The sequence below is a fragment of the Anopheles darlingi genome, chromosome 2 (assembly GCF_943734745.1).
Source record: "Anopheles darlingi chromosome 2, idAnoDarlMG_H_01, whole genome shotgun sequence".
In the NCBI taxonomy this organism is placed as follows: Eukaryota; Metazoa; Arthropoda; class Insecta; order Diptera; family Culicidae; genus Anopheles; species Anopheles darlingi.
Genome location: NC_064874.1, coordinates 75,211,057 through 75,232,599, shown reverse-complemented (window position 1 = coordinate 75,232,599; position 21,543 = coordinate 75,211,057). Strand labels below are relative to the sequence as shown.

At 51.2% G+C, this 21,543-nt stretch overlaps 2 protein-coding genes across 7 annotated transcripts in view; both read left to right on the top strand.

The window, feature by feature from the left end:
• LOC125949612 (neither inactivation nor afterpotential protein C) overlaps window positions 1-21,543 on the top strand; it is a 67,901-nt gene that overhangs the window by 44,126 nt on the left and 2,232 nt on the right. Inside the window, exons 1-9 of one of the 6 annotated variants that reach the window (XM_049676810.1) lie at window positions 16,460-16,510; window positions 17,813-18,201; window positions 18,289-18,592; window positions 18,671-18,951; window positions 19,028-19,303; window positions 19,375-19,763; window positions 19,987-20,535; window positions 20,593-20,743; window positions 20,812-21,543. The exon at window positions 20,812-21,543 is cut by the window's right edge and continues 277 nt beyond it. In XM_049676810.1, coding sequence (XP_049532767.1) covers window positions 17,905-18,201; window positions 18,289-18,592; window positions 18,671-18,951; window positions 19,028-19,303; window positions 19,375-19,763; window positions 19,987-20,535; window positions 20,593-20,743; window positions 20,812-21,543 — 2,979 coding nt within the window. In that variant the 5' untranslated portion in view covers window positions 16,460-16,510; window positions 17,813-17,904. Of the gene's footprint in view, window positions 1-16,459; window positions 16,700-17,812; window positions 18,202-18,288; window positions 18,593-18,670; window positions 18,952-19,027; window positions 19,304-19,374; window positions 19,764-19,986; window positions 20,536-20,592; window positions 20,744-20,811 lie in introns of those variants that run through there. The other 5 variants (XM_049676812.1, XM_049676809.1, XM_049676808.1 and 2 more) reach the window with 5 other exon arrangements.
• On the top strand, window positions 1,540-13,341 carry LOC125949650 (protein Wnt-10b). The gene is made up of 6 exons (XM_049676906.1): window positions 1,540-1,644; window positions 5,845-6,071; window positions 12,178-12,563; window positions 12,644-12,917; window positions 12,957-13,073; window positions 13,154-13,341. Exons 1-6 carry the CDS (start codon window positions 1,577-1,579, stop codon window positions 13,339-13,341), a joined length of 1,260 nt encoding a protein of 419 aa, XP_049532863.1. The 5' UTR covers window positions 1,540-1,576.

Below are 21,543 nucleotides of genomic sequence, written 5' to 3'. Positions count from 1 at the left end.
TGCTGCTGCTGGTGTTCGGTGTCTATTGGTATAGCAGCTCATTGGGAGAGCACTCACGGGGTGGTGTCCACGGTGGAGACCGCGTGGTGGTGGGTCCCGGTGAAGCTCACGAAAGCTTCACTTGGTCTCACGGAGTCGCACTGGCTACTAGAGGAACCGAAGGAGGCGACGTCAACACAACGCTCGATCAGTAGTTGCTGCAGTAACGCTCTTTACGGATCCTTTCGAGCGAGTGCACGCGCGCGTGTGTGTGTGTTAGTGAGAAAGATATAGTGAGGATCCTAGTAACCCGCTGGATTCATCCGCTGTGCTGAGTGAATGTTGCTTTTTTTTTGGAGGGACGAAAACAATTACTGTAAACAAACTGTAGTAATCAAGTAAAAAGTGATAACAATCCACAGATCAACCACTGAAACAGTTTTATTGTCCTCTCGTGCGAATTTCTAGTGCTTTATGCGATCACTATAAAGTCCTTTTGCGGTGCCGGATCAGTTAATAGATCTATGCGCTACGAGCGCTCGACGTAGCTTCGATGAAATAAACCAAGGAAGAAATTCCAAAGAAAAAACAACAACAAAAAAAGGCAAAACCCCGCCATCCATCCCAAGGCAGGCCAGTCGGGGGGAAGGGAAGGGAAGAAAGGAAGACACCTCGTGCGGTCGTGTCGTGCGTGTGCGAGAGGAGAGAGAGGTCGGTCGAGCAGCAGCAACGGCAGCATCAGTAGCAAGACACCCTCTGCGGAACAGAGGAACGATCGACTGACGACGACGCCGACGACGACGGGGGTTGAAGCTTCCAGTCCAGCAAAGCGTTCAACCAATCGGAACGAAAAACCCAAAACGGATCTCTTTGCCTTCGGACAGCAGCAGCAGCGGCAGCAACAGTGAGCACGGACGCAGTAGTGAGCGATCAAGGCGCGATCGCTGTGTGGTCAGCCGTGGATTGTGGGTTCATTTCTCACCCAGCGCGCGTGTGTGTGTCTGTGTGTGTACTGGGAGGTAGTGTGGGTGGTGGAAGGAAGGGATTCGAGAAATTCCTTCGCCAACCGCTCACCATTCCTTCAGTTTCATGAGCGATTAGCGAGAAGAGCCTCGAGGCGCTCCGATGGCGACAACTGTCACGATCACCACCGGTGATGCTGGTATTCGACGACAGCGACGACAACGACGCCAACGACGAGTCGTTGATGTTGGGCTAGGTGACGTGTAAAACGGTGGTCCCGGTTCCGTGGTGGTCCCGGATCGCGTGCTGAATCGGGAAGTGATCGACTTGACTTGACACTGGTTGACAGATCCTCGTGTAGTTTAGTATCCTGTGTATAGCTGGTTGTGCGTGTGTGTGTGTGTGTCCTGTAGTGAAGTCCGGAGTATCCGTGAGGTATATCCGTGAGGTTGCGCGATGCCCGAAGTGCACAGTGATTGGCCGCTCGGTACACGGAACACCGAATGGATTAAGGCGCTAGAGACGACGACGACGACGACGACGAGAGGCTCGACGAGAGGATTAACCGATCCTTGGTGTATTAGCAGGGGAGTTAGTGCGGTGGTGATCCTTACAGAAACATTCAGGACGAGCAATGAGTGAAGGGCGTTACGGTGCCCCCTGGCTGTCGCTTTGGTTGTGGTTGCTGACACTGGCGCAAAGGTAAGCATCCGAGGGGTTGTAGTAGTCGGAGATTTAAAGACATCCAACCAGATCGTTTGCACATGAAATTCGCGAGACGAGAAGCACGTAATCGTTGCTCTCCATTCATCTCTAGTGTTTGACAGGAGCACATAACCTCAAAAAAGTGGTCGAAATGTGTTGTCCAAAATATAGCAAAACAACTTGCAGTAAGACGAACGAAGGCATCAGAGTGTGCCAGGAACAGCAAAGTAGAGCACCGAGGACCGATTTGTCTTGTGTGGAAGAAATAAATTTACACAACAACAACCACAACGGTTGAGCAGAACGGTTTCAACTCCTGTCAGCGGACTGACCATACTCACAAGGATGAAAGGATGGCGCTCCATCTATCAAGCAGCTTTACGTAACACTAACCCCTTCCCCTGTTTTGCCTTGCCTCGTACGTGACGTGGACTTTATCGTTCCTTTGGCACTGGGGCTAAGTCCTAAGTTCTAAGGTTCAATGGCATCCACCACAACTATGCTGCTGCTGCTGCTGCTGCTGCTGCACTCTTCGTCACATTAATCATGCTTTATCAGCAAGGGGTTTTTGAGCGCTTGCCAAAACTGGACACTCGGAGCAGCACGAGCAGCAGCCTGGCTGGCTGGCGAGCTGGCTGGCTAGTAGGTACCGATGCACATGCCCATGCCCATACCCATGCCCGTTGCCACACGCCACAAGCTGGCCAAAAAAGGGACCGCCACAGGGTTCGGAGCGGCCGCAGCGGGTAAATCGTAATCAGCCCGTAAATCATTCGTGCAGCATGCCGCCGACCATAAACCATTCAACAGGAAATTTGTTACGAAATCATCATAAAGCACTGCGGGGCGGACGCGTCGTTGTTGTGCATCTACTGCAAAGCGCCGCAACGCTTGGCGTCTTGGAGCCATCCTTCCTCTTCTTTTGGAGCAAATGAAGCTGCAGCAGCAGTACTACCGACGATGCATACAAATCTGCACATTACAGACTCACGTGCGCGCACACACACACACACACACACGCACACACACACATGCAGACATCACATCGGCATCGACGTTTGCAGTTCTGCAGTCGAGACGGAAGTGGTCTCCGAGTTCCCGGGCGACGGCGGACTTATCTTCGGTCCGAAATCGCCGAATTTTCGGTTCCCATCAGATTGACTCGCTGCGATAAGGAGTCTGGTATTCCTCCCGTCCCGTGCGGTGCAAGGATGCACCAAACGGACAGACATACATGCACACACACGCGCGCACGGGCACGCGGTTCCGGTTTGCCGGATTACGATCGATCTCTCGGCAAATCTCGGCCACTGACGTGACGGCTACGGAACCGTGTCGATGAGAGACGGACGATGACGACGACCAGGAGGGATTGCGCACAAATGAGACACCACCACACAGCGAGACAGCGTCTAGTCTAGTGATATCAATCAGGGCCCTTGCCAAAGGCTCTACGGCGGGACCTCGGGCTGCCTCGAGGCCACCGTATTCACCGTTTCCATCCGTGGTATCAAGATGAAGATGCAGCGCGATAAACGGCACAACGCAAACGACGACGAGAACGCAACGGCGACGTGGCTTTCGGGGTGAAACGACATGATCCGAAGGGATTAATGACATCCATCGGGCACGCACGCGGGTTCCCGGGTGTCCCGTGACGACGACGAAGACGGAGACGTCTTTTGGTGTCTCCTGGCAAAGCCCTAAAGGGCGTCCCTTCCTCTGGCGATGAGGTTGACATTCGATATCGAGCTTTTACGCTGGTCCTGGAGTTCGCTGCTGCTGCTGCTGCTGTTTCTGTTCCTGATTTCAGTTTCCGAGATTAATAGTATCGCTTTGCGGACGTATCGGTTCCGGTTCCGATGTCCGATTACCCCGAAACTTTGTGGACTAGTGTTCACAAAACTCTGCACAAAGGCGCAGCTGACCAATAAGGCCATCAGGCGGATTTCGGGAGCAAGAATCGATCTCAATCTCGTGCCCTGCAGATGACCGGACCTGGGTTCCCACATAAGGGTCCCGAGTGGCGTGAGATGCGCAACGCGATGGAATGTCGCAACCGCAACAGCGATCCCGAAAACAGCGTTCCATGCCGGCACCAAATCGTCGACACCAACCGAGGGGTCCAGTGATCGCGCGCGCAATTAGTATAGAGTTTCAAACGCTACATTATCTGCAAGGTGCTGACGGTGGTGCTGATGGTGGTGGCGTGCGAGCATGAGCATAAATTCCTTAATGGAGTGATTATTTTCTCCACCGCAAAGGCGCGCAAACGATGTGACGACGATGCGGTCCGTTGGTCCGGTTCACTCCAATGGCAGGAATGGGGGAATCGGGGACTCCCGGGGTTGTGCGACGTAAGGAATGCCAAAACGCGCAACTCCCAGGCGGTAGGCAGCGTTGCGCACCCAAGGAGGAGGATGACTAATTGGTCCGACAAAAGGCGACGGATTGGGGAGTGCATCTGCTGCTGCTGCCGCTGCTGCTGGAACGTTCGCTTGGTAGGAAAGCTTAGGAATGGCGTCCTATCCTATCGGTCGCGGTCCCCTAGAAATCGATTCGACGTGGCGTCCACAGGTCGCGGCCATAACTACGGGCACATCTCTGATCTCCGTTGGCTCTTGGCGTGGATTCCCGTTACAGTACGCGCTGGTACTAGTAGCACCGTGAGGAATCCCGCTGCTAGGACCTCGCGATCTTTCCTCCCCCCCGGGGCAAAACTCCGGCCGGGAATGTCAAATATTTGGTCCGTCCAAGATTGGCTCCTTCTTGGTCCGTTGTGGCGAGTATCTGTCGGAATGCCTCCGCGGTTCTCACGGCCTCGAATGGCCTCTCGGATGGATTCCCGATTTGCGGTTGTGGGCAGAAAGCAAGAAGCAACAGCAGCAGAAGGAGTAGAGGAATTTGTTTATACCCCAAAGGACCGCGCGACTACCTTCCCGTGTGCTGCATCTTAGGCTGAAGAGGACGAGCAGTAGGAGCATCGTTTGGAGCAAACAAATGGGGATCGCGCATCGCGATCGCGGAATCTAGTGCGAAAAACCTCGGGCGCGTCTCACGTCACACGCGTCCTCGCTGGCAATTATGATTGAATGCCATCGTCATCGTCGTCGTCGTCATCGTTACTAACCCCGAAATCGAATCGAACGGATCCTTCCCAGACCAAAGGATTTCGCGAACGGTGGGAACCGATCTCACCGATCGACGACTCACGGGGACAATCCGCAGACAGCGTGTTGACAGCAGCGCAAGATGAATGGTCCTCCCAGGAAGGAGGAAGCAAAGCCCACAAACACAAGGGCGAACAGCCTTGGAGCTTCCTTTTCAGCTTCCCTTTTCGATGCCTTTTCGTCGCCTTTTCGCTCTTTTCGCGCGCCTTCGCTTCGAGTCGCGTCTAAATTTCGTGGAGAAATCCTGCTGCTGCTGCATCTGCATGCAACAAGCGCACAAAAGAGAGAGATCGCAGATCCGCAGACATGGAACTGCGCGCTGCGCTTGAACCAACCAGGGCAGCAGCACCAGAATGTGTGCGCTAATGATTGACTCATAACTCACCCGTTGACACCAATTAGGTGCGGATTAATGCGCAATGCTTTCGCCGGTGTCTGCGCGCTTGCGGCCACACCATGCACACGCACACACACCCCGAGGAGCTAATTGATAAGATTAATTCTAACCTCACCTTCACCCATTTTGCATCGCTGCCGTACTCCACTCGGCCGTAGTCGGTGGCGCACGAAATTCCCGAATTCCTTGGCACACGTTGCCCTAGCGTTGGCCGGACTCTCGTGCTGCTGCACTTATTAATGACTGCACCCCCGAAAAGTGGGTGCCACCTTCGGTCGTCGTCGTCGTCGTAGTGTGAGCATCGGATAGGGGTGGTGTGTTGCATGTTGCCGGCCTGCCAGGAAGCATAATTTATCCGTGTGACATTATTAATTGGCCGACCATTAGCCTTTAACGATCGGCAAATTAGCGCGCACCTTCACCGTGGCCGTGATCGTGGCCACACACTCGTCCTGTTCTGTCTGTGTGCATGTGTGCTTGTTGTAGTGCTCGTTGCTTACGCGATCAGCGAATGTAAATATTAAATTGAAATCACCTCCTCGGATCACTAATGGCCTCCTTTTTCTTTTTCTCTTTCTCGTTTTTCTCTCTCTTTCTTTCTCTTTCTCCTTCTCCTTGGTGGATATTTAGTGCACAGGGATTGCCGGATGTCCGGGCAACGTGCCGGACGGTGCCGGGATTGACACGCGATCAGCTGGAGCTGTGCTATCGGGCGAGTGACGTGACGGCGGCCGCCATCGAGGGACTGGAGCAGGGAGTGCGCGAGTGCCAGTATCAGTTCCAGTGGCATCGTTGGAACTGCTCCTCGCTCAGCACCCGTAGCCGCAATCCGCACACCTCCAGTATGCTCAAGAGAGGTATGTGTAGTACCATCGGCCAGCCAGCTGCCTCTGTCGACGATCACACACGACGATCGGTCGCTTCGCTTCACTCTCTCTCCCTTTCTCCCTTTGTCTTCTGTCCCCTGGTGGCCCCTGGGGATGGCCGTAACCAATGCGCTTACGAGTCATAAGAGTCCCGCGCGTTTTGTCTAACTTTTCTTCCCGAACCCGAACGGAAAGAGGAAGCTGTTGCTGCATCGAGCAAATGCGGTCATGCTGTCATGCTGTCTAGGCCACCGGACCAACAGGGCAAGGGACCCTTGGTTATGCCTTTTTTGTACCGGTGAGGTCTTGGGAGACGACATTGGAGAAATTGGTAAATTTATGGTAAATTAAAATTCCGACGACAACCGACGATCCGATGGTTGGGATGATTTTTCATTTTCCCCTCCATGGGTGTCATCATCTTTCGAGCCATTTTGTGGCTTTTTTTTCTCTCTCTGTGTTCGTTGTGACCGCACATTGAGAAGCGAAGAGGATAAAAGCATGAGCACTCATTAGCATAGCATAGTTTCACCTTCGACATTCTTCGAAATTCTTCGAAATTCAATCGGACACACACGCACCCTGATTGTGTTCCTTTCACACTTACGCCACCAAAATGGACGAACGTCGGCATAGCAACGGACAGGACAATGGAGGACACCTTCAAGGATCCTTCCAAATAATTGCCGTTCCTGCCAGGGCTGGACATCTTCATCTTCACGGTTCTATCGAGCTCATATTTCAACCACGACGACGTTCTCACCATCAACTTCCGATTGGTCGTCGTCGTCGTTGTCGTTGTCGTCGTCGTCGGTGGTGGAAAGGTCGAAACATACATTTCATCACCTCGTCGTCGAATGCCTTTCCCCCCGCTCTCATGGGAACTGTCAAGACGATTGACGATGGCGGTTCTCTTCTTGTGGCTCGTTCCGACGAGTGAAAGCCACGAGTCAAGCCCCGAATGCTCCATTCAATTGTCAACCGGAAGGTCCATCGTCGTCGTCGTCGTCGTCGTACCGGGAGTGCATCTCATTCAACGAAGCCAACCTCATATGCCAGTCCGTCCGTCAGTCAGTCAGTCAGTCAGTCAATCGGTGAGCAATCAATCGTTCAAGCGGTTGCAAGCCGGGCCCCCCACTCACCACTGACAGTGAAATGAAACATCAAACTCGAATGTATAAATTGATGTAAATGTGTGTTCCGTGTGCCCTTCCACCCGGTGGCCAGATTGGCGAATGTAAATCGCGCTGAACATAATTTGTCATCCGGCGATCGTCGTCGATCGTCGTCGTCAACAGCGGCGACATGGTGGGCGCGTACAGTTTGTCAAAGGCCAGTCCGTTGGAGGTGACATTTGAACGCGCATCCTTGCAGAAGACAATTTATGCACCACGAATGGCGGAATGGATGGATGGATGGATGGACGGAAACCGTTGCCTGTTGCCGCCGTCTTGTTTTGCATCGATCAATGCAATCGATCGATCAAACGAACGAGTGAACAACGATCGATCAATCCCCCGGGCCGACCAGATTCGGATGAAGTGCAGACGCGCGCGCCCAAGTACAGCATCGTCACGGGAGGGAGGCCTGAAACAATGACACTGCTTCCGGAACTGTACCCGAAACCATCGGTGCCGGTGATCCCGGTGGCGCTCTAGCTGGCTGGCTGGCCACTTATGTCGCAGACGACGACGACGACGACGACGGGGATGAATACATTTAAATGTACTTATCGGCCCGCGGTGTGTGTGTGCGTCTGCACTTGCTTTGATGTTGGCCTGTGCAAGGAGCCACCCGACCCCTCTTTCCCCTCTCCATTCGAGTGGCCTAATGTGTGACGTCGCATCAACGGTCGTCAGCACTTTCCCTTCCGCGATAAGAGGAGGACGGCGGCTCCTGCTGCGAGTCAACAATCTTGAGATTCTGCTGCCCTGGTGAAGAGGAGAGAATGGTTAGAATTCGACCTTTTAGGGAGGGATGCTAGGCTACGGATTGAGCCACGCGGATTGTGATGTTGTAACGGAACAATCGGTTCACTGAGCCGAGGGTGCAGCGTGCGTTCGACTTCGACTTTGGCGTATCTCTGGTGCCGCTATTTGCTCACTATATTTGCTTAACCTACTCTCACGACCAGCGGATGAGGGGGTAAAGGTGGGCCTGCGATATCGCTTCCGGTGGTTTTCGTTCGTTCGTTCGCTCGTTCGTAACATCGTCCCAAGGTGTTCGAGGAGCATTGTAATGTGCTCGCGGATAAGCGAAATCATTAGCCCGCAACTCGGGGTTAGGGCATATGCTGCAATCATCATCATCATCATAATCAACATCCTTTTCCATTGGATTGATTTCGCAAAATCGGCACTTAGTGATCGCCGATAGTGAATCCACATCGGGGGATTTGTGCGATTGTGATCGCTGTTCACGATTCGCCGCTCGCCGTAGCGCTGTCCGTAAGTAAGTACCGTTGGGGGGTCGGCGTGAAAGGAGAAAATGTGTCCTAGCCCTGCGGGCTGACCATAGATGGCCGATTATGGGGTGGTCTACGATTACACCGGTGCTGTTCACACATGAGCTGCGAGCCTCACTTTAATGGTTCCCCCTTCGGAATCAGGGCGAACGAGTTCTGGTGCCGATGTTGATGGCCGTGCAACGGGATGACCCCGCGGGGCAAAGAAACCTAATGAAGACAGCAATGATTGATATCAATTTGTAGTGGGATCACTGCTGGCGATTTGTGAAGGGAAGCTGTATGTCTTAGGCTTGGTTTCATGGAAAATAAACTGGATTATTTGATTGATTGAAATACTTGATAATTGTAATGATGTCGTGAGTATCTCATTTTTTTTTCAATATTCCTTGGGTATCGCTGAAGAATAAAATGTTTTGCAATGAAAACCTCGCTACGAATACTGCTTGTCAGGTATTAAAAAAATATCATGTGTAGTAATTATTGAAATAGTTTTCAAAGAAATGAAACAAGGAAACATTTTAAGCATTTTAAACACATAAAATCTTTCTGGTGTGCTCAACATTAAAAGGCTGTCTGTTGTACTCAACATTAAGGTAACGTTTAAGTTTACCTTTTGCTAACACCATAGAAGTACACCGTAGAAATCAAAAAGAAGCATACACTTCTTTCTTTAATTAATAAATTTAAAGGTAAAAGAAAGATTCTTTAATTGCCAATTTTTGCAAGCCAAAAAAATATTCAAAAAGCATTAATTTATCTACAAACAAGGAATTCGGAAGAGTGCACAACATTTCTGGAGCAGCATGAGAGATGCTGAGGTATTTTAGATAACGTAAGTACTAAAATAGCTTCGTAAAAATGGTATACGTGCTGAAATATTTTCGAACTTGTGATAAATAACATCAAAGTATTAACAGTGGAGGATAAAAACTATTGACTTCAAAGCAATCCTGAACTTAGAAGGAAGAAAATGAACTTTAATTCTCGTCCAAATGCTACCAACTCGATAAGAATCAATCAGGAGCAACGTTTATTGACTGCATCGATGCTTCTAGATCGTTAATGCTTCATAAACCCGAGTGAATACCATCTCAAATCTCTCTGTCCCAAAAACATCGGATCGGATTCGGATCTGTTATGACACGACAACAAATGTTAACCGCTCGTTAGCGCACATCCTTAGCCTTAGCCACTCCGTCTATCGATCCGTCTTCCTGTCCTGTGGAACCACCGAACAGTCCGTCCGTTACCGCTGCCGTTCTGTGGTTCAGCACTTTTGCTTCCCTTTAATTCATTCAATAGCCTAAGCCTCGCGTTGTTGTTTCTGATGCGCGATTCCACCGACGACGACGACGACGACGAATACGGTTTAGTGGACGGTTCAGGCCCGCGAGCGACCACCACCGTCTCCACCAATCGATCGTGACAACCGCGACCGTAAAGATGCACGATCGAGAAGAGGATCGCCCTCAACACCCTCGCCACCGCCACCGCCACCGCCGCCGTCGTGTCGTCAAGACGTCGTTCGCTAAAACGACAGACAAGATGTCGCATCACACGCTCACCCTCGCGGTGGAATACACGGTGGAAGCGGAAGTGGCCCCCACTCGGCCAACCCTCTTCCAGCACCGGCAAAACGGCGCTCGGGGACGGAAAATCCGAAAACAATCAGCCAATAAATTTTATTTCATTTGTATGGAAATTAAATTGAAAACTGTTGACTCGGGCTCGGGACCGCAGCATCCTTCCAGTCGATCCGATGCGACGTCTTGCGATGCCTGCCACTGCCACTGCCACCGCTGACGGTTCGCGATATGGTGTAGTTGTGGCGGGTGATTTTTGAATTATTTATTACAATCTGCCAGCAAAGTTGAAGTTGATAGGAGGCTGGAGGCTTTGCACGATGTCGTCTTGGCGTGGTCGTCCCGGTTGCTGCGGTTGTTGTGTCTGCCGCGTGAGCCGAAAAGGAGTAGAATCCAATGCAACAAACAGAGACAGAGAAACTCGAAGCGAAACGGGGAGAGGATCTGTTGCAATCACTCTACCCGATCCGTATTGCCGGAGAATGGACCCAAAAGGGCGATCTAGTGTCGGTTCTATCGGATCGGAGCTAGGTTGACTTTTGGTCAATCAAATTAATAACACCATCTTCCCTCGCGACCGCAACCGCACCCAAATGGTGTCGATTCGTGATCACAAACCACACTCTGCGGTGGGATGGTGCACATTGTATGATAAAGTTGCTCCTCGGCAGCAGCAGCTCAAGCAGCTCCACCTTCTTCGATCAGCACGCTGATTGTAAATAAATGTCATTTTGTGTACGGGTCCTTTTTGAATGTGGAATCGAACGTGCATAAATAAGGCCACGACGACGACGACGACGACGACGACAGCGAGGACAGTCGATCTTGAGCTCGTCTTTAGTCTGGTTGTCGTTCCACTGGCGATCTGGATCAAACCATACACAGGAGCGGCTGCACACAAACCAGAGGTCCAGAACCCGAACTGAATGTCGTTGCAACGCAATCGATCGCAACAGGAGAGAGAGAACGGCGACAGTGAAGACAACGACTGGGACTGGGAGCTACCTTCGCCACATATTGCCGCGATATATCTGATTTGATGTGATCTGATCATGTAGTTGGGTGAATTTATTTGCTTTGTTAGGGGAGACCGGGAGCGCACACCGCACACAATCACTGGATAACTCTTTGGCCGTCGCTTTCGCCCTTAGCCGAAGCCGGCCGGCCGGCCCATCGCAAGTTGAGTTACGAAACGTGAAGATAAAATTGACCAGACCTCTTGGCTCTTGGCTTCGGTTCTCCATCTCCATCCGACAAGCGCAGATGCTTATGCTGTCAGTTTGGTCGCGATGCAATTTACCACTCGCGGGCAGCACGCCCGGGGAGGGTGTTGACAATGAGCAATGAAAATGCTTACAGCGATAAGGTTCTCTGTGGCCGCGCCAGGGGAGAGGCACGAAGAGGAACATTCCTCAAATATCCGCCGCCGGTAACTGGGACCCTTTTGGGGCCAGTGGCCGTGAGAAAGCCTTCGAATTCCGAATGTACCGAGACGATTGATAATGATTTCTCGGGCAGCAGCGCAATGATTGCGCCCGATGAAATGAGCTTGATTGTTGCTGTTGTTTCGCCTGCAGGAAATGTTACGTTGCGTTTGGAATTATCACCGATTATCGTTTGGGATTTTTGTACATTTGAATTTCATCCAATAAACGGTATTGGGATTATGCTCTTGTCAAGCACTAGATGCACTCGTTGTATTTTGGGTTTTTTTTTCGCGTATTAATAATCTAATACCAGGTAGATCATGAGAATGAAATTTACCTAAGCAAACATTGGTATTATCGTCATTAGCTACTAGAATACTGCTGTTTAATAATTTAATAGATCTTTTCATCTTCTTTAATCGTGCAATCAGCATGAAAAAGTTTCAAAGAACTTTTTAAAGCACTTCTTGAACTCTAAATTGATTGACCAATAGACAAAGGACCATAATAGCGATGTGCTCCTCAACTGATTTAACTGACGCATAACTTTCCAAATAATTTCCTTCGAATCCGGTTTTCAACTATCTCTTCCCGATCCTCCTTCCCATTTTCCTCACCAGGCTACCGGGAAAGTGCGTTCGCGTACGCGATCGCTGCGGCCGGCGTAACGCACAGTGTGGCCCGTGCGTGCGCCCAGGGACGGCTCATCTCGTGCGGTTGCGACCCGTCCGTCAACCGGAAGGGTATGTCGAAGTCGCTGCGTGAGAGTCTGGAGAAGGAGAAGCTACGCTTCCTGGACGCCATTGCCGAGAGCAACAGCGTGTTCGAGGAGGGTGACAGTTTGCGGAAGATGAAGGCGAAACAGGCGAGCCGGTGGAAGTGGGGTGGCTGCTCGCACAACATGGCGTTTGGGGTCGAGTTTTCCGAGCTGTTTCTCGATTCCCGCGAAAAGGGCATCGACATCCAGTCGCAGATTAATCGCCACAACAATCGGGCCGGCCGAAGGGTAAGAATCCCGCGACGCATGAAGGAATTGACCACAGAGCCCGGACCCTCAACCCTTTCTCTCTCTCTCCCTCTCTGCAGGCCGTGTCCAATAATATGCAGGTCCGGTGCAAGTGCCACGGTATGTCCGGTAGCTGCCAGCTGAAGACGTGCTGGAAGTCGGCACCGGACTTCCGCGTGGTTGGCCGCGTCCTGAAGCAGCAGTACCGGCGAGCGATCCTGGTCGACCAGTCCAACCTCGGCAATGGGCCACCGATGATCGTTTACCGTAAGCCAAAGAAGCGAAAGCATGTCAGCAACCAGCGACCACCGAGACGGCCCCGCGAACAACAACATCATCACCAGCAACAGAATGGTGCTGCCCCGGGGCGCCCCGGTTCGTTCACCGGTGGAGTGGGCCCGATGGCTCTGGGCGGTGGTTCGACCGGCAACCGGAAGCTAGAGAATGCCCTCTTCTACTACCAAAGATCACCGAACTTTTGTGAGCGCGATCAAGTGTCCGACATTCCCGGTAAGATTGCAAAGCCCCAAAAGCGCTCCTGAGGTTGTTGAGAATCTTCTTTTTCTAATTTCTCCTTTTATCATCGACAGGCACGATAGGAAGGCGCTGTAATCGGACCAGCAGTGGCAGCGAAGGATGTGCCTCGATGTGCTGTGGCCGAGGCTACAATCTGATACGCGAGAAGCGCGTCGATCGGTGCAACTGCAAGTTCCACTGGTGTTGCTTCGTCGAGTGCGACGATTGCGAGATCGAGGAGTGGATCAGCGTCTGCAACTGAGGAGGGGGCCAAACCATATGCCATACGTGGATTGCGGGCGGATTGAACGGAGCGATCCTCCTAGCGATCCTTCGATCGAGTGACGAAAGTGGAAACAACGGAGCACGAATGAAGCTAATGAACAGTATTATGAGACAGATGATGATGATGATGATGATGATGATGATGATGATGCTGATGTGTGCACGCGAGCATTGTCTAGCTGGGTCGTGTTGGTGTTTATAGTTGTATTATATTGTATAATTTCATCGTTCCTCATTTCCTCATTTCCCCATTTCTAAGCCATCGGAGCCGAACTTCGAACGAACGGAACCCCTTCGCTTTCGTTATACTTTCCACTGCTTCTGCTAAACGGCTTACGTGTGGAGTAGCTCTTTCACTTTCTTTCACGTTCTTTCTGTCCCACTAGTAGCGATCGATGCTTAGCGTGTAAGGCAACGTGTTATTTATTTGCTTGCGTTTTAAGGAGGACATTGTATGTTTTAGCATGATAATAGAACCTATTTTCGTATCACCACTATGAAAAGCGTTTTCTTCAATTCGATAGTTTCCAGTACATAGGAAGATGATTTCGAAACGAATTGCCTGCTCATCATGGATAAGTATGAATTATTTACTTCTGTAGGTGAAGAACTCTTCATCGTTAAATTTCATGAATAGGGAAGGACCAATTATTAAGGACTTATTATGGATTTGGCAACAATTCGATTATAATCGTTCGGTATGCAAATTGCTAGCATAATATTGAAACTAAATGTCTTCGATGTTTAACAGATTATAGTTTTTGGAGGAAAATTCTATCCTTAACATCCTAATATACATTTGTGCAGATTTAGAATTTGAATGTATTTAACGAAGATTTATCAACGTTTTAAGGTCTGCCTTCGATACGATTACAACAAATTGATTTATTGGTGTGGTCATCTTGTTAGAAATGCAGTCCATAAATGTCTTGAAGTTGATAGAAATTCCTGTTATTGTTTAAATTCATTTTATCAGGCTATTTTTCTACTTTGGAATATTCAGCACAACGCGCTGGCGTAAAATGTTGTGTGATTTTCTTTACATTCTCGGCTATCAAACATTGATAACTTGCGATCACCAGATCGAAGAGGTCGAATTACGATCGATCGGATGTCAAACATGCCATAAAAATCATCCTACATCCTAAATCATCCTATAGCACCTTGAAATCATAACATTTCACGAGAAAGCGTAAATGAATCGAGCGAACAACAGCACACCATCATCTCTCACTCTCCATTTTCCCTTCCACCGACGCGACAATAGATCATTTCTTAGCGAAATGCAGCAAATTGTAGCGCATTCACAACTATTTACTGTCAATCAATCAAGCCGTAAACGATGCGTGCATGATTCGCTAAACCGATCCCCGGGCCGGATCCGGATTGGCCGGAGCGAGTGGGAGTCATTTACGAGGACCAATTGGCCCTTAAGACTCCCACCCCACCGATCAATCGATCGATCCTTCATTCATTCATTCATTCATTGACACAATGGTACTCTCGGGGATGGGTCGTTACCGGATGAGAAAGACAAACTGATGTGCAGCAGAGATGTCAAGGCAACAAACGGCAACAATGACGTTCATGAGCTTTGATTATCTGTTCTTCGGTTCTTCGAGCGAACATCAATGCTCCAGGCCGCGGTCCACGGGGCTTTTGCGCAATGAACCGCATCGAAGGATCCTTTCCACCTTGGATTCGTTTCCTGCTCGACAACGGACGACGTCTTGCGCGGCCCACACCTTAAACATCTCCGTCGTGCCTTATCCTGCTGATCCATTGATGACCTCTACATCGACAAACCGATTGGAAAGGCCAAAGCCAAAGCCAAACCTAATTACATCCTCCCATCTCTCCAAACGCTTTCTCTATCTCTCTCTCGAAGCGTTTTATGTCCCATTCTCATGCGGCCTTCGGTCCCTTCGGGTGGTGTTGTGGATCTTATCCTAGCACCGTGTGCAGAACGGAAGTGCAACATCATTCCGGCGGGTTCCCGGCGATGATGCCTTTTAATCATCATTGTTTCCTGCCGATGGATGATAGCTTCTTTGTTTACTTGCAGCACTCGGCCTCTGCGGACCGAAGCTCGCTTCCTTTGATCTTTCTCCGGTGCACCAGCAAGGACAGTATCGTAGTAAGAGAGCACGCAGCATAGCGGCGGCGCATTCATTGCAGTCCTGGCAATGATCCTTTGCCCGACCGAACGGCCGAGCGAGCGGTCTAATCTGATCATCGAATTATGCGCCTGAGTGCTCTCACCTTTTCCCTAGCGGAGCGCGCGACCGAACGCCCTTTTGGGTCCTTCGATCATTGGTTCTAGCTGCTCATTGTTTGGCCCAGAAGTTAACAGATTGCAGCATCACGATAAGTACGGCCACGGCCAACCTGAGCAAGATGCGATAGTCCAAACGGATCGAAGGATTGGCTGCTACGGTTTGCTGACTTTGGGCTCCTAGAGAGCAAAAGACGCAAGGAGAGTCTGCCAGATCCCTGTACGGGATTACCCGAAACAAACGGTTAATAGCTACTAAACAACAAATAAGCTTATGGCGGCCACTTGGGCAACAGGGGTTCAGGGTAGCGAGCTGTTGTTGTAAAGCCGCTTGCAGTTGAAAGCGAAGAACCAGAACCAGGGGAGCTAAATGAAGTTCGAATTTGATTCCGAATTCAATCCTTCCAGGATTTATGGTGTCCCGTGCTTGGGAACATGATCCACGCGAACCGAATCGCGGTGCGCTTTCCACGGGCGACACCTGGTTCGAGTGTTTGGTACCAGATCCAGACACCCCGCAATCAACAGAAGGGAAGGTGTCTGATTCGCGCCTGATTCAAAATCTGGTTCATCGTCGTCGTCGTTGTCGTCTAGTGATCAGCGTACCACCAAGCCACCCTTCCCTCCCAAAATGACCTCCAACAATCGATCGCAATCCCTCGATTTGGCCAGTATTTGGCCAGAGGGAGACCTAACGAGGCCTTGCCCTGGCCTGGGCCCCCGGTAAAAGGGAAATTGAATTAGCATCGCTGGGCATTGCTGGGGCTTCACCTTACGCCTTCCCGGTGAGCAGCGCTATCAGCTACCGGTCAGTGGTCGTCGAAGCTCCGCGGTTAACGGTCGTACTGGTCGAGGACAACACCTGCCGAAGGTGCTCAAAGAGTGGGGTCGAGTGAAAAAGTGATTGAATTGAGAGTGTTTGAGCTGTCCCCGTCTTGGCCCCCAACCGGTGGTGGAAAATTATTGGGAAAATCATTACGAATCTCTTGTTCTCTCGTACAATCGATTGCTTCACAGATCGATTTGCTTCTAGTGCGTGTGCTTGTGTATGTGTATCGGTGTAAGTTTGAATATTCCTTGCTCGATCCACGGTGCAAGATGATCCAATTGTGACTCCGTAAAGTGTCTCAAGTCTCAAGGCCCTCTACTAAGACAGCTGGCGCCAGTCCGGCTTGAGGTTGATGAGGAAAGCAGTGACTGTACGCCTGTCTGTTCCCCTCCCGGGTACAAATCAATAACTTTAACAGGATTAGTGAACCAGGGTGGTAGGCAGGGCGGAAGCTCCCACAAGAAACCTTCAGGTTACGTCAAGCAGGAAATGACGATTGGTGTCCGTCGGTTTACGCAACGCAAATTTCCTCCTGGGGTTTTCCTGGCCAATCGGAAGTGTCTGTGTGGCGAGCTAGCAATTATCACCAAAGGCATCAGTCGAATAGACTTCCCTGCTGCTGCAGATTGACTCTTACCTCGATGCGTAATGAAGCGATTGAGCTGCATTGCGATCGGTGAAGTCAATCAATCAAGCCACAAGATACCACAGGCCACCAGGGCCACCATCGCCTGGAAAGTGGAAAACCATTCTGCGTTTCCTGCAGACAATCACTTTCGACACCACAAATTACTCACACAAACTAACCGGATTCTCGATCGGACCCGCGGTCGTGCAGCATTCTCTGGAATGTTGCAAAAGGAATGTCGACCTCGATGACGCACTGAGCCACCGATCCAGTTGCGGTTAAGTCTCGCTCCGATGATGATGATGATGATGATGATGATGATGCACCCAGTGTCTCTCTCTATCTCTGTCTCTGGGGCTCTTATAGCCTTGCCACATTCCAGCTCGTCTCCACGCAATTTTCCCCTGATGTGTCACACAAACCGCAAATGGATCGTCATTTAGTGGTAGGGCTTTTGAGCGGTTGCCAAGAGCTGCGCGCTAGCCTCCCTTAGTTAGAGTGCCACGATCGGGTGTCGATCGAGCGTGGAGGATAAATATTTTTCAGTTCTCCATTCGATCACTAACGATCGAATGAGGACATACTGGGTGATCGAAGGGGGTGGGCCACATAGAGATTCCAACCTGCAGCAAGCACCCGGGAGTTTCTCGCTATTAAAGACACTGCGGATTCCTTGGGTGTTAATGGGCTAAATGGATTTATCTTCTCGTCTCTAGTCACTCATTACTCTCGTCGTCTATAGCTCTTCATGAACGGCTCTGCTCGATCGGTTTGAGCGAAAGGACACTTGGGCATCGTTGAATACGTGATGGCGGCTACCTTGCGCATCGAAACGTTGCCCGATCCGGGCAACCGGTACACGCTCGGTGAGCTGATCGGTAGTGGCGTGTGCGCAAAGGTGTACCGAGCGACCGATACGCAGGCGGGAAACAAGAGTGTCGCGATCAAGGTGCAAAAGTTCGAGGGTGAAACGAAGATCGCCATCCAGGAGGAGTTCCGCATACTGCGCGATCACTCGAAGCACGCGAATCTGCTCGACTTCTATGGCGTCTACCGGAAGAAGTGCCCGGCAGGGGAAAGTGACGAGATTTGGTTCGTACTGGAGGTGAGTAGCGATCAAGCTGCAGGAGTCTTTTTGGTCACTCTCATCGGTGATGGGCTTGTTATCGTTTGCATATCGTTGCTGTTATAGTACTGCGAGTATGGACCGGTGATCGATGTCGTCCGGAAGCTGTTTGTCGCGAATCGACGCGCGAACGAGGTACAGTTGGCGTACATCCTGCGAGAGGCGTCGAAAGCGTTGGTGTACCTGCACGAGAACCACATCGTGCACCGGGATGTCCGTGGAAGCAACATTCTGTTGACGCGCGATGGCGAAGTGAAGCTGGCCGACTACGGATTGGCCCGCGATACGAAGACGACTCTCGGGAAACGGGGTACCTGTATCGGATCACCGTGCTGGATGGCACCGGAGGTCGTCACTAGCTCCAAGAGCGGTAAGTAACATGACGGAACTCCAACAATACGATGCGATCGGTTCATTGACTGTCCCGTGATGCTGGCGACCTTCGCAGATAAGGACGTGTACGACAATCGGACGGACGTGTGGGCGCTGGGCATTACGGCGATCGAACTAGGCGATGGTAAGGCACCGTTTGCCGATATGCATGCAACGCGTGCCATGTTCCAGATCGTCCGTAATCCACCGCCAACGCTGTACCGGCAATCGAACTGGACGCAGGAGTACAACGACTTCATCGCCGAGTGTCTCGAGAAGAACCCCGACCATCGACCGTTCATCATGGAGATCGTGGAGCATCCTTTCCTGACGCAAGTTCCGGAGAACGATTATCATGTAAGTAGCCTCTGGAGGTTCCTGACATCCGCCAGAATCCTGACCCTAAGGGTTCTATTCTGCCAACTGCCAATAGCTGAGTCAAGAGCTCAAGATGATGGCTGACTCCGTTCGGCACATTCAGCTGACGAAGAAGGAGGAAGTGTCCGTTATGCGGGGAGTGTTGAAGACGGAAGACAATCGAACGGAAAAGATGCACGTGGAAGACTTGGCCGCCCTGGAGCAGCTGAGTGAGGAGACGATTCTGGAGGAGCTTGTCCAGCGTTATCGGAATGGCAATACGTACACGTTCGTCGGCGATGTGCTCGTGTCGCTGAACCCCAACGAATCCATTCCGGAATATGTGCGTGGTGTGAGTATTGGCGTTGTGGAAGGTGGCTCTTAAAGTGGTCACTGCTGACGCCCTGATTGTGTTTTTTGCAGTTCCATTCGAAGTACATGTTCAAATCGCGATCGGATAATGCGCCGCATGTCTTTGCGATCGCCGATAGTGCGTACCAGGACATGTTGCATCACGAGGAACCGCAGCACATCATTCTGGCCGGTGAGAGCTACTCGGGCAAAACGACCAACTTGAAGCTGCTGATGAAGCATCTGGGCGTTCTGGGTGAAGGCAATCCCGGTGTTTACGAGCGCATCGTGAACGGCTACAAGGCACTCTGTGCGCTAACCAACGCGGGCACTCCGATCAATCCGAACTCCACGCGAAGCATCATGCAGGTGCAGATGACCTTTGGGCCGAGCGGTAAACTTTCCGGAGCCATTTTTTGGGTCTATCTGCTGGAGAAGCTGCGCATCTCATCCACTAATATGTAAGTTAAACATGTGTTTATTCTTAAACAATTCAAAACGAGCACGCTGGTTTCGTGTGCGTAGAAATAATTTGTGCGTAACGGTACGTAACGTACCGTAACGTAAAGGTTTCAGCGCCATCTGGTGTTCGGGACTGCTTGGACCTTTGAACGTAAACTCATAAACGCGCATTCAAATTTTAATTTAAACCGCCTTTCGCACCTTTTTCCTTTTTTCCACCAGGAATCATTCGAATTTCCACATTTTTTACTACTTCTACGACACGATGGATGCGGAGGAGCGACTGAAGGACTTTTCGCTCGAGTCGGGCCGCAGTTATCGCTATCTGCGCATCTCCGAGGCGATGAGCTCCGATAAACTGAAGTACTGCCGCGATGATGTGCAGGGCAATGTGCGATCGTTTAAGGAGTTCGAACAGCAGCTGCTGGGGTTGGAGTTGTCGCAGAACATACTGGACACGATCTACCGGACGCTGGCGGCCATTCTGATACTGGGCGAGGTGCGCTTCAAGGAGACGGAGGGCATGACGGAGCTGGAGGACTTCGAGGTGATCGGTAAGATCGCCAGTCTGCTGCAGGTGGACGAGAAGAAGTTCCAATGGGCGCTCCTCAATTACTGCGTGATTGTGCGTGGTTCTGCTGAACGACGTCGGCATACGGCGGATGAGGCACGCGATGCGCGTGACGTACTGGCCGCTACCATCTATACGCGGCTCGTCGATTGGATCACGAACACGGTTAACCAGAAGCTGGCCTTCGGAAGAGCTATCTAGTAAGTGGTGTAGCGGTTGGAACATAGAAAACTAGAGACTAATGCTGATCTTTGTAGTGGGGATAAGCATTCCGTGACGATAACGGATCACTTTGGGTTCGAGTGTTTCCATCGCAACCACATCGATCAGCTGGTAGTAAATTCGCTCAACGAACAGATGCAGTACCTCTACAACCAGCGGATCTTTGTGTTTGAAATGATCGAAATGGTAAGTGCCCTGACCGTGAAGATGCGGACTTGTATTCTGTCTAACATAATGTCCTTTTGTCGACACAGGAAGAGGAACAGGTTCCGATGGCATCGCTGCACTACTACGACAACAAACTGGCGGTGGATCACATCCTTACGAAACCGAAGGGTGTGTTCAGCTACATCGACGATGCGAGTCGTGGCCGCCATGGCCAGAACTACATCATCGATTCGATTCAATCGAACAAGAGTCCCTTCATCAAGCGTTCCAGCGGGCACGAGTTTACCGTCGCTCACTACACCGGCCGCGTGACGTACGATGCGCGCGATATGGCCGATAAGAACCGTGACTTTATACCACCGGAAATGGTCGAGACGCTGCGTGCTTCCGAAGAGCCGATCATTAAGATCATGTTCTCGAATCAACTTTCGCGCACCGGCAACCTGACGATGGCGGCCGAAGAAGCGCTCGGTGTACCGTCGGACAAACCGACGAAGAAAAAGCGCTGGGGTGCGGCCCTGGTTGCCGAGAAGAACAAGGCCAAGAAGATGAACACACTGTCGAAGGGGATGTACTCGCAGGTGCACAAGATGCGCACGATCGCCGGTGTGTTCCGGGCGACGAGCCTCGAGCTCATCAAAACCCTCTCGATCGGACCGAACAGTGGCGGGACGCACTTTGTGCGCTGCATCCGATCGGATTTGGAGTACAAACCGAAGGGTTTCGCGACCGAAATGGTGCGCCAGCAGGTGCGTGCGATGGCCGTACTCGATACGGCACGGGGCCGCCAGAAGGGCTTCTCGCATCGCATCCCGTTC

Excerpts from the sequence above, each read along its gene's own strand:
- LOC125949650 (XM_049676906.1), top strand. The coding sequence starts at position 1,577 with ATGAGTGAAGGGCGTTACGGTGCCCCCTGGCTGTCGCTTTGGTTGTGG. Across the intron at positions 12,564-12,643 it reads ACAATCGGGCCGGCCGAAGG|GCCGTGTCCAATAATATGCA; the intron begins GTAAGAATCCCG and ends CCCTCTCTGCAG. Across the intron at positions 12,918-12,956 it reads TCATCACCAGCAACAGAATG|TGGGCCCGATGGCTCTGGGC; the intron begins GTGCTGCCCCGG and ends TCACCGGTGGAG.